Below are 11,949 nucleotides of genomic sequence, written 5' to 3'. Positions count from 1 at the left end.
TTATTTTGGTTATATAGATTTCACTCTCAACTGGATTGGTTTTAGCTCAGTTTCGAAGAAATTGAAATTTTTAACATGATGCAACTGTTGATTCCTTATTTTTTCGCGAGTACTTGTCATCGCGAAATGGCTTTACGTCAAATCGCGAGAACAACAATTCGCGAGTGGTTGGTTAATCAAGAGAGTTTACATGGATTTAAGCACCATAAAAATAAAAGCGAGTAATATTATTTCGCGAGTGACGTTTCTCGCGAAATTAAGCGATATTTAATTCTAATTGCTTGTGAGAGCAATTTATCAGTAGCATATATATATTTTACTGTCTATAACCATGACCCAAGTTTTCATCATACCGTCTTCACTTTAGTTTCAAAGAAACTGTTCTAGATATTTTGATGAAACAGTTAAACTTCATACATTGATACAAATTGGTGAGAAGTCATTTGGGATTTATTTCCTGACCTTAACTTTTCGGAAAACCTTGATATTAACTTATCAGGACTATATCAAACTTTAAACAAAGGTACATATTTATAAGAGTAGTTCAGGGTAAGCTGTTTGGTAACTTTTGATGTGCTTTCGTATTGCCTTGATCTACACTTTTCACAGTATTGTTTTTTTTTAACTTTGTACAAAGATACATACATGTACATAATGGAAAAAATCGCCCATAATATAATTTTTTGAACTTGACATTTCTTTCAACCTTGGACTTTTAATCACATTTTTATCAAACTTCTTACAAAAGTAGATTTTTAAAAGAAAAATGCAAATATATGATATGATGAAATTTTATATATGACCCTGAACCACACTGCATGTATTCAAGATATTTTATCAAACTACAGGCACTGATCCAAATTGGTGAGACCAGTTCAACTTTAACGAGATTTTATTATCTGATTTTTTCATGACATTGAACTTCATTTTATATTCGTTTTGCTTGTAAGCTCACCATTGACCGAGGCATTCGTATTCCATGGACATCTTTCTTTCTTTCTTTCTTTTTAGGTCACCTGAGTCACTCAGTTGACCTATTGCTATCTGTTTTCGTCCGTCGTCGTGCGTCGTCCGTCGTGTATTAACATTTGAACATTTTCAGCTTCTTCTCTGAAACCGCTGAACCAATTTCAGCCAATTTTAGCATATGGCATCTATGTGTGAAGGGTAACAAAATTTTTGAATTTCATGGTCCCTGTCCCCCTGGGACCTGAGGGGTTGGGCTAAAACCACCAAAATTAATGCAATCTTTAAAAATCTTTTTCTTTACTCCTGGACATCAAGCAGTCAAATTGTTGGCATGATTGAATACGCATTGAACCCTCTACCAAAATTTAAAATTCATGACCCCAGGGTCAGGGGCTTTGGTGCTAGGGCGGGGCTGCATAGATTATATAGAGAAAGTGCATTATTTCTTTGAAAATCTTCTTCTCTACTCCTTGGTACTATTTAAATAAATTAAATATATAGTTATGATTAGCAAGAGTGACTCTACCAAAATTGTGAAATTCATAGCCCCAGAGTCAGGGGTTCTGGTGCTAGGGCGGGGCTATAAGATCATAAAGTGAAAGTGCATTATTTCTTTGAAAATCTTCTTCTCTACTCCTGGGTATTATTTAAACAAACTAAATACATAGTTATGATAAGCAAGGATGCCTCTTCCAAAATTGTGAATTCCATGGCCCCTGGATCAGGGGTTCTGGTGTTAGGGCGGGGCTCTATTTATTATATAGTGAAAATGCATTAACGTTTTCAAAATATCCTCTCTGCTCTTGGGTACTATTTAAACAAACTAAGTACATTGTAATGATAAGCAAGGATGATTCTTCCAAAATTGTGAAATTCCTGGCCCCAGGGACAGGGGTTCTGGTGCTAGGGCGGGGATATATAGATCCTAAAGTGAAGGTGAATTATTTCTTTGAAAATCTTCTTCTCTGCCCCTGGGTATTATTTAAACAAACTAAATACATACTTGTGATAAGCAAGGATGCCTCTTCCAAAATTGTGAATTCCATGGCCCCTGGATCAGGGGTTCTGGTGTTAGGGCGGGGCTCTATTTATTATATAGTGAAAATGCATTAACGTTTTCAAAATATTCTTCTCTGCTCTTGGGTACTATTTAAACAAACTAAGTACATTGTAATGATAAGCAAGGATGATTCTTCCAAAATTGTGAAATTCCTGGCCCCAGGGACAGGGGTTCTAGTGCTAGGGCGGGGATATATAGATCCTAAAGTGAAGGTGAATTATTTCTTTGAAAATCTTCTTCTCTGCCCCTGGGTATTATTTAAACAAACTAAATACATAGGATGCTTCTTCCAAAATTGTGAATTTCATGGCCCCAGGGTCAAGGGTTCTGGTGAAAAGGGGGGGGGGGCTCTATTGATTATTTAGTGCAAAAGCAAAATTTCTTTGAAACTATTCCTTTCTGCTTCTGGTTAAAAAGCAAAGAAGCTAAGTGTAAAGTTATGATGACCAAGAGTGCCTCTTCCAGAGTAGTGAATTGCATGACCCCTGGGGCAGATGTGCTGATGTAAGGTTGGGGTTCTTGATAATATAATGAAAATGCATTCATTTTATTTAATAATCCTGTCTTCTCCTTAGTGTTAAGCAGATAAACAAAGTGATTACTTATGGTGAGCAAACTTCTGGCCCCAGGATCAGAGGCTCTGGTGTTTTTTTTTTCGGTGGGGAGGGGGGGGGGGAGGCTCTATTGATAATATAGTGAATCTGTAGTAAAAATGCATTATTTCTTTGAAAATCTTCTCTGCACCTGGGCAGAGGCAAAAAGAGTAAAAGTTTTAATAAGGAAGGGTATTTTTACCAGAACATCTGGACCATTTGGTCAGGTGTTCTGGTTCTGGCCAGGGCGCTGTGTATTTGTATTCTACTGAGAGGAGTTATTCCCCTTTGCCATTTACTTTTGATAATTAATCACTGTAAATAGTGTACTTGAAAAGTTAATAGAATAAGAGAATTATGCAAGAATTTTTATTGTATAATACAATAAGTATTTTCATAGTTTTAATGATCAGGAAGACTTGTAAGTAATAGATAAATAAAAATGAGACAAAAATAACTTGTCTTATTAAATGTTCATCAAAGACCAAGAGAGGCCAATGTAAGAGATTTCAACAAGGAATTGTAATAGTACAGATGAACTGATAGTTTGTTAATATACTGTATGGTGATAATGATAAATGGGGAACAGATTAGAACCTAATTTATGAACTGTTAATGAATACCAAACTAATTATTTTGTTGATCCTGATCACCCTATTTTTCTTGCTTTTTGGACAACAAAGCTTTCTCTTTCAGTTCATTTTATACTCTATGGATCCTCTAAATTGTTGTATTATATTCAGGTGACTGTTAAGACCATTGGGCCTCTTGTTTTTTTTTTTTTTTTTTTTGTTTTGTTTTTTTTTTTTTTTTTTTGTTTTGTTTTTTGTTTTTTGTTTTTTTTTTCTTGTTTTGTTTTGTTTTTTTTTTTTTGCTTAATTTGTCCTTATTTATATATTTTACTTTTTTAATACATTCAAATACATATATGGTTACAGAATACTTAAACTTCTGGCTAGAATCTATACAGGCTTTCTCTGGAGGTAGCAAACCATCAGTCATTTTGGTGTGCACTCATGCAGAAGGCAAATCAGAGGACGTAAGTATTTTTTCTTTTTTTTTCCCGATGATTTAAAATCATAATTTAGATAAATTCAGATGTTTAGTAATATGAGTAATTTTACAGGTTTTTGTATATACTTTTGCTGGAGCTATTGACAAGATCTTATTGAAAAAAAATAATTATATTTAGTACTGACAACGGATAACGAAATGTTTCTGCATGACATATATTATGTAATTACATGTAATCTTCAAATTGAACCGAATTTTTTTATTCCAAGTAGGGAAAATCAAGAGTAAATTTATTAACTTTAATTTTAATTATTGGCTCTGAATGCTCATTGTACATTTTGTGTTATATAATAATTAAAATTGCAATAATGTTATTACCAGGAGATTTCTGAATATTTCATCTACCTTCGAAGCAGAGTTAAAGCAAAAAAGCTCCTTGATATGCTATCGTATGATAGAAATTTTGCAGTCTCGTTTGAAACCAGCCGCACTATCAATGACATCAAAGAGTGTATTAAAACAATTGCCAAAGAAAATGAGTGTTGGAAGCGAAGAGTTCCTAATGTATGGACCCTCTTTCAACAAAAACTTAGAGAAATTAGGACAAACCACAATACAAAATTAATGACGTTTGAAGACCTTCAGGAGCTACAAGTCAGTTTTCCAGAGGACATGAGATTAAAAAATGAGGATCTAAAGTTCATGTTGAAGTTCTTTCATGAAGTTTTATTTATTCTGTATTTTGACGTTAAGGATCTAGAGAAATTCTTTGTACTTGATGTAAACTTTTTCAAAGATGCGTTTAAATGTATCATTACAGTGAAAAGTAATGCTATACCAAAAGTTACCAGGAGTTTCCACAAACTGTGGATAGCGTTTCAAGAGAAAGGGGAACTTCCTCATTCTCTTTTAGATGCAATTTGGAATCCTTCATTCATGGAACACAAGCAGGATCTGCTTCTGTACATGAAAGAACTTTCTTTACTTACTGAAGTAACGAAAAGAAATTCAGAGGACGCATCACTCTTGATAGTTCCATGCATGAATACAGTTCAGTTTTCACCTGAAATATTCAAAAACTGTCAGAAAACCTCGATATTCTGTATTCAGCTACCTGCTCTTGCGAATCTGATCTTCCAGCGACTCGCAACTGTGCTTGCCAATAAACTATGGCCAATTTCAAAAGCAGAGGGAAATTTTTGCTTATACCAGAATGTGGTTATATTTGATCATAATCATCGACTGATTGCTGTAGGAAGCATGCACGATATCATACAGATTCAATTGCTTAGTTATGATGAGGGAAAATCTATTGCAGAAAATATTGAAGTAAAGGATGCCATCACATCCAAACTAAATGATATAGCAAATACAATCCACTGCAGTTTTTCATTTGTTTGTGGATACAAGTGCAAAAATACAACCTTTTGCGATAAGACTAACAATTGCTTTATACCTGAAAATGATATCGATTACACGAAAGAGTACATTACTTGTGAAGGTTGTCCAGTAGGAGAAAAAAGGAGGATAAATGTCAAGGAATTGGTTTCAGACTGGAAAATGGTATGTAGGGAAAATGCTTCTTCGTAAATAGTAATGCTAGTAATAATAATGTGTCCTATATAAATTAAGAATACTGAAAGGCAATTAATACATACATCATGATTATGCATTATTTATGTAACTATATTATTATCATAATTGACATTTTTTTTTTTGGTAGATCAAAGATGAAGATTCTAGCATGACTGACAAAGAAGGTAATTTTGATAGAAATGAATTGTTCCTTATAACGCGGATATGTTAAGGACGCATTCAAATCACTTCTCGGGAAATTTAGACTTTTTAAAGAAAATTAAGTTTGATAATTTATCAAAGCCCCTGATAAATCGTAAACTATTATTAATTATTGTATAAAGACAAAAGAGTGTCTGAGGCAAAGAAGTGCACCACCACTACGTCATCACGTGACTGCTATTAATAGCGAAATATTACTTAAGGGGGCCGACTGGGGTTTTAATTGCGCAATACTTTGCGCAGCATATTAAAATAAAGCGTATTTACTCTTTTAAAGCAACTATTTTTAAATAATTTATAAAAATTAACAAATTTAGGAAATCTCAGGTTAAAAAATCTAATTACGTTTTAAAATAGCTGATTTTTTAAACGATTTTTCAAATGATGGCCAGATAGACGTCGTCATAGTGTGTTTTTGGCGTTATGAATAACCGAAGTTCTTTAAGCGGGGTCATTAATTATGCCATAAAATAAAAAGTATAAAATACATGCTCTTGAAATTTTAAACACAGGAAATTGAGAATCTAACAATAATTTTTGTATTTTTTTATGTAAATCTGTGGTATCTGTCATGTTTTGTTGTACTCCATAAAAACAGGAAAATATCATGAATTTTGACATTTTTAGATGCCCCCTCTGGAAACCAGACGGTAGAATTTTGTGTTTCTTGCACAAATGTACAGTATAGTATTTCCCATCAAATAATATAATTTGAGCAAAAAGTCTATAGTAGCATTTGTATAATTTGCTCCGAAGTGCGAAAAAATGGTATTTTCCTATATAATCCTATAGTAAATGTATCTGTATTTTGAGATGGTCCCTAAAAAATAACCAGACGGTAGATTTTCACTAAACTTGGCATGTATACCGAAGTCAATGTAAGGTACATAAGGTATAAAATTAATGAGTTTCTCTATAGTAGTTTTCACACAATAAAACCCCAGTCGGCTCCCTTAATAAAAAAGCTAACAGAACAACACTACCCCGGGGTGTAATAACTTCTATGAGTAAATAATATAGTTGAAAAAAATCTATTATGCCTAAAAAGTGCTGCTAGGACTCCACTGTCCAGTCGGTAAAATTAATTATTCCACACATTCGCACGAAACCTTACCCGATGTTTTGAATTTTATACATATAACCCGAGATTTTTCTTCAAACCATGCTCACCTCGCGATTTGTAGCATCACTTTCCAAATATAATGGAAGGCAAGCTTTCGATCTGTATAAATCTTATGTTTTGACGCAGCTTAGTGTTGTTCTTTTGCGTTATTGTTGACTCGAATGACAGAGAAAGGCCGACCGGGATACGTAAATATCTGACTGTCTTCAAACGAAAATATAATCGATGAAAATGAATTAGCATACCTGTTTAATAAACTTTAACTCCATATGAATCGCAAATAATATTCACGGTATTTGCTTCTAAACGCCCTTTAATGTATCTTTATACATGCCGTCTTAGCCAAATTCTCTTTACACAACAAGATCAATTCCCAAGTTGTACCGTTCACGGTAGCTCAGTCGGTAGAGCGCTCGCTCCGTGATCGGGAGGTCGTGAGTTCGAATCTCGGCCGCGACAGACCTAAGTCGATAAAAAATAGGTAGCAACTGTTCCTTCGCCATGCGCTCGGCACTTTGAAGTGAAAGTTGCGGGTCCTTCGGATGAGACCTTAAAAACCGAGGCCCCGTGTCACGGCAGGCGTTGGCACGATAAAGATCCCTCACTGCTCAATGGCCCTGAGTGCCGAGTAAAGGTCAAAATTTGAAGCCCTTCACCGGTATATGGTGACGTCTCTATATGAGTGAAAAATTCTCGAATGGGACGTAAAACAATATACAATCAATCAATCAATCAATCAATCAATTCCCAAGTTACTTGATGAACACTTATGACGTCATCGGTCGAATATTTTAATCAAAGTGACAGATACAGCATAAAAAAAGCATTTTATTTTTGTTAATATTTCAATATTTCTATTCATTTTCTGGAGTTTAATACATCTCTAAATACCAATATTATGAAAACTTGTGTTTTAAAAATAAATTGACGACATCTCGCCTACTATGAGGTCATAATGTATCACTGATTTAGTCAAGTTAGAATATCTGTATGTTCCCTTAATACACCTGCGAAAATTCGTTATTTTTATGATGGTTAAATCATTAATTACCAATCTCTAATTTTCAGACACGATGTTATTATTCGACTTTGTTTCCGGAAAGCTGTGCAAGGAAAAATTTGTTTTATGTACTTGTTTGATTGGAGATAGTCACATTGCTGACGCCCTGATGACGCAAATGACGCTTTCTCCAGAGGAGCAGGTTTTCCAAATTTTGAAGACGTGGAAGGAGATGAAACCTCATATCAACCACATAGGAGAATTAAAAAACCTTATTTTTGATACCTTCGAAAATAAACAGCTTGTAGATGATATTGAATGTTTCACTAAGGAGAAATATTCATTCCCCTCAATTGTCAGACCACGGGAACTAATTAAGTCAGCAGAGTGTGAGCAAGTAGCCAAAACTGTAACAAAACAACGGAAAAGACTCTTGCGTTTTTTAGGTTTGAAGGAGTATGAAAGAGAAAGAATAGAAGAAGAAGTAAGGAATCCACAGAAAGTAATGCTCCAGTCACTGAAGTGTCTTTCTGAAGAAAACGTTTTAAATAGACAAAATCTTTGCGCTGCTTTAAATTACATAGGAAGGAGAGATATTATAGAAAAATTAAATATCGACTGGAAAAAACGAAACACCGATTTTGTCATATGACTGCTAGCATTTCAACGGGGAAATACGATAAGCTTATTTGGTTTAAATGATTTAATCACATATATTTTTGTAAATTGTGATATCTTTGTAATGAAATAAGTCCAAAAAGATACACTTATCCATGTTTCCAATTTTTGTTTTCTAACTTGTGCCCTTAAAGCAATTATTTTGCAGTTTGATAAAAAAAAAAGTTATTGAGTGCCCTAGTGTCGGATACAAGAACATTAAACGTGTATTCCAATCTGTTTCAAAAGTAATGGTTCAAGACGCATTTAGTTTTTTTAGAATGTAGGTTTAATTAACAGGTTTTAAGGATTATAAAACTTTAATTCCTAGACTTTCCTGAATGTATCATTATATTCCAGAACAGTAAATTAAAATCATTAATATCTGACGATAAAATTGTTAAAAGGAAGAATATAGAGCCAAAAGATAATATATTATACTCGGAATTCCTTTTGAATAGAAGTTTTTGGTGTAAAATGGCTCATGTGGAATAATAACATTGATAAGTAAAACAGATACACACTCTCTCTCTCTCCCCCCCCCCCCCCCCCCCATACATGTGTACGCTAAAACTTTACCTGTGATGGGTACATTCTATCTGAATACCTTTTTATCATGCATAAGGTTCAGTTCCCTATCCTTGTAGGATTATAAAGGAACTACTTTATAAGAATTTGTTTCCAATACAAAGTGCTCTTCTGAAGCTAATGTACTGTAATTAATCCAAATCAATAAATAATGCGAACGATTGTTTTCCTTCTATAAAATTAGACTGCATTTAGTTTAGCACAGTTAACTGTAATTTACCATTTGTAATTAATCAATATCAAAGTTTTTGTTGTATAAATCAAGGTATTCAGAGAAAAGTTTAGTATCTATTTTAGATTTTTTATGGTGAATTAAGATATTTTCACGTATTAAAATTCAAATTGTTTTATTTTATTTAATTTTCAAATGTATTTTTTAATGTTTAAAGGCAAGTTATTTTCAATTCAATCGAAAATATACAGACATTTGGTCTAATTAATGCATAATTACAATGTATAACGATTGCACATGTGTTGGCTTTAATTCTCTTTAGGATGTGTCAGTAATATGATTGTGAACTGACGCTTATCCATTTCGAAATTAAAATTCAGACTAAAAAAGAGTCCGCAGAATCTCAATTTTCTTTTACATTAACTTAATTTATACTTTTTAAAAATACTTTTATAGTGTTATTTTCTTATTTTAATTCTTTTTTATCATTAATGTGAACCAACTTTTATTTGCGAGCAAGAAATTTTCGCGATTATTCGCGAATATTTCTCGTCGCGAACCAATTATTCACCAATGTATGTACAATGATGCCTCAAACAGTCGCGAAAATTAGTAGTCGCGGATGGATTTCAAACTGAAGTGTCGCGAATAATAGATGTCGCGAATAATAGTTGGTTTACAGTATTTGTTGATGAAAATCTTCCTATATGTAACGTTAAAGTGCATGTGACATTAAGTTATACTCCTATTATAACGGCATCATAAGTATGACATTATGGTAACTTTACAATGCCATGCTATGTTTGAATAGGCAGTCTAGATAAACAAGTCAAAGTGTTTTCATTTTATCTTACTCGAAGTAACTAACCACTGTACAATCTCGATATTGGTGCTGTGACTAGGATTACAGTTCATATGCAAAATGGATGTATCTAATTTGAAGGCGATGCGTTCAGTAAGAGTAATTAGAGTAATTACAAGGGTTTTTGCGGAGAATTTCTGAGAATAGAGATGAAAATGGGAAAGCTGAAATGATCAAGGCACTGGAGGAGAAGTTGGACATATTAGAGAAAATTAACAGGGAGATTCTACAAAAAATAATGAATGAAGAGGAGATTCAAACGGAGATTGATGATTAAGATGAGTACATGTTAGATTTTAGACTAAAATTAGCAGAATTGACAAAGAATGCTTCATCTAACAAGGCTTCTGAGAATTTTCATCGATCTACAGCCATGAATTTAAATGTAAATGCACCGCAGTTCATTCCAAGCAATGTCTCATTAGAACTTAGCATAGGAAACCCTAAGACTCCTAGTCATAAATAATCAAAACTAAACCTGCCATTTTTTCTGGAGACCTACTTAAATGGCAAACATTTTGGGATTGTTTTGAAACAAGTATCCATGGAAGCAACAGTTTATCTGATGTAGAAAAATTTAGCTATCTTCGATCGCTGTTATGTGGGGATGCACCTCACATTTTATCAGGATTTAGTTTGACTGATACCAACTATAGACAAGCAATAGATGTTTTATTCAAGAGATATGGATATTTCCATTCTTATGTCGATACGATATATCCCGGTGAGCTTCAGATAAAAAGATACCACAGAGTCTGACACATCTGTTTCATATTTGGATATTTTACTTGAAAAAGACGTTAATGGTAATCTAACAACCAAGCTTTATGATAAACGTGATGACTTTAACTTTTCAATCGTAAACTTATCTTACTTGTGCAGCAATATACCTTCATCACCTGCATACGGGGTATACATCTCTCAGTTGATTCGATACGCAAGAGCATGCTCTACGTATGTAAAATTTCTAAAACGAGTTAAATTATTGACAAACAAGTTGATGAAACAAGAATATCAGCTGTCTCGTTTAAAGTAATCATATCGCAAGTTCTATGGTCGATACAATGACCTTGTCAGCAAATACAATTTATCATTGAGTCAAATGCTGACTGACGTTTTTTATACTAATTGTTAGGCCGTTATTTACTCGCTGAATTGTCGACGGATTTTTCCGTTATTTCCCGATCATGACAAGGAGCAGACGGCGGGTGTAACCGGTCGGCAGGGGATGCTCACTCCTCCATGGCACCTGATCCCACCTCTAATGTTTGGAGGTCCGTGTTTGCTCTGCTCCTATTTTGTATTGTTTAATGGACTTTTGAGCTTGAATACTTTTCGTTATCTCCATATGTTTCATGGACAAAATCACAAAATCATTAATACCCATATCCAGAGTTTAATTGACTAACCATACCCCAAGTCTAATCCTGATACATGTAGTTTGAGAAACTTCTTTGACAAAATGGAGTGCCGCATTAGAGGATTATAAATCTCTAGGAACTGATGAAACCACGTATGGAACAATTTTAACTCTAATGATATACAACAAACCACCAGCAGACATTCGGAAGAACATTCCCCGGGACAACGGAGATGATCAATGGGAATTGAATTCAGTGAGGAGAGCCATTAAGAAGAAGCTATGTGTTCAAGATGCTGGACAGGCAATGGAATCAAAACAGGAAACCTAGGAATTCATTCCAACAGCTAACTTTGTTGCTGGGTCAAGCCATAAAAAGACTAGCATGCTGGAAAATTCTGTGAAGCAATGCTTGTTTTGTAATGGAAATCATTCACCATAACTTGCCATAAGATCCAGTATTATGATAAGAGAATATCGATCATCAAACAGAAGAAAGTCTGCTTAAATTGCTTTGGAAAACAAAGTAAATGAATGTCAGTCACATTTCAAATGCAGGAATTGTAAAAAATCTCATCACACAAGTATCTGCAAAAATTCTCAATTCCCTCGAAGTTCCTCAGAGAGGGCTGTCACAAATTTCGAGAGCACACAAGCGAAACAATCACGTCAACGAGGGCAGACATTCCAGCTTCCTCTTCAACACAGGTGGCAACCAACACTGACGTGCTACTGAAAACTGCTGTGACACCAA

The 11,949-nt window shown here is 34.1% G+C and overlaps 1 protein-coding gene across 2 annotated transcripts in view; it reads left to right on the top strand.

Annotated features, from left to right (window-relative positions):
• Positions 1–9,812, top strand: part of LOC133195594 (uncharacterized) — a 74,316-nt gene extending 64,504 nt beyond the window's left edge. For both annotated transcript variants that reach the window (XM_061331478.1, XM_061331480.1), the window contains 4 exons: positions 3,561–3,661; positions 4,018–5,199; positions 5,360–5,396; positions 7,625–9,812. In XM_061331478.1, coding sequence (XP_061187462.1) covers positions 3,561–3,661; positions 4,018–5,199; positions 5,360–5,396; positions 7,625–8,208 — 1,904 coding nt within the window. In that variant the 3' untranslated portion in view covers positions 8,209–9,812. The remainder of the gene's footprint in view (positions 1–3,560; positions 3,662–4,017; positions 5,200–5,359; positions 5,397–7,624) is intronic.
• The last annotated feature ends 2,137 nt before the right edge of the window (positions 9,813–11,949 follow it).

This window comes from Saccostrea echinata, unplaced genomic scaffold, assembly GCF_033153115.1.
Source record: "Saccostrea echinata isolate AGI-Se365-2 ecotype Australia unplaced genomic scaffold, CSIRO_AGI_Sech_v1 ptg000029l, whole genome shotgun sequence".
Classification (NCBI taxonomy): domain Eukaryota; kingdom Metazoa; phylum Mollusca; class Bivalvia; order Ostreida; family Ostreidae; genus Saccostrea; species Saccostrea echinata.
Note: the sequence above shows the minus strand (reverse complement) of the source record. Positions and strands in the feature narration are given on the sequence as shown.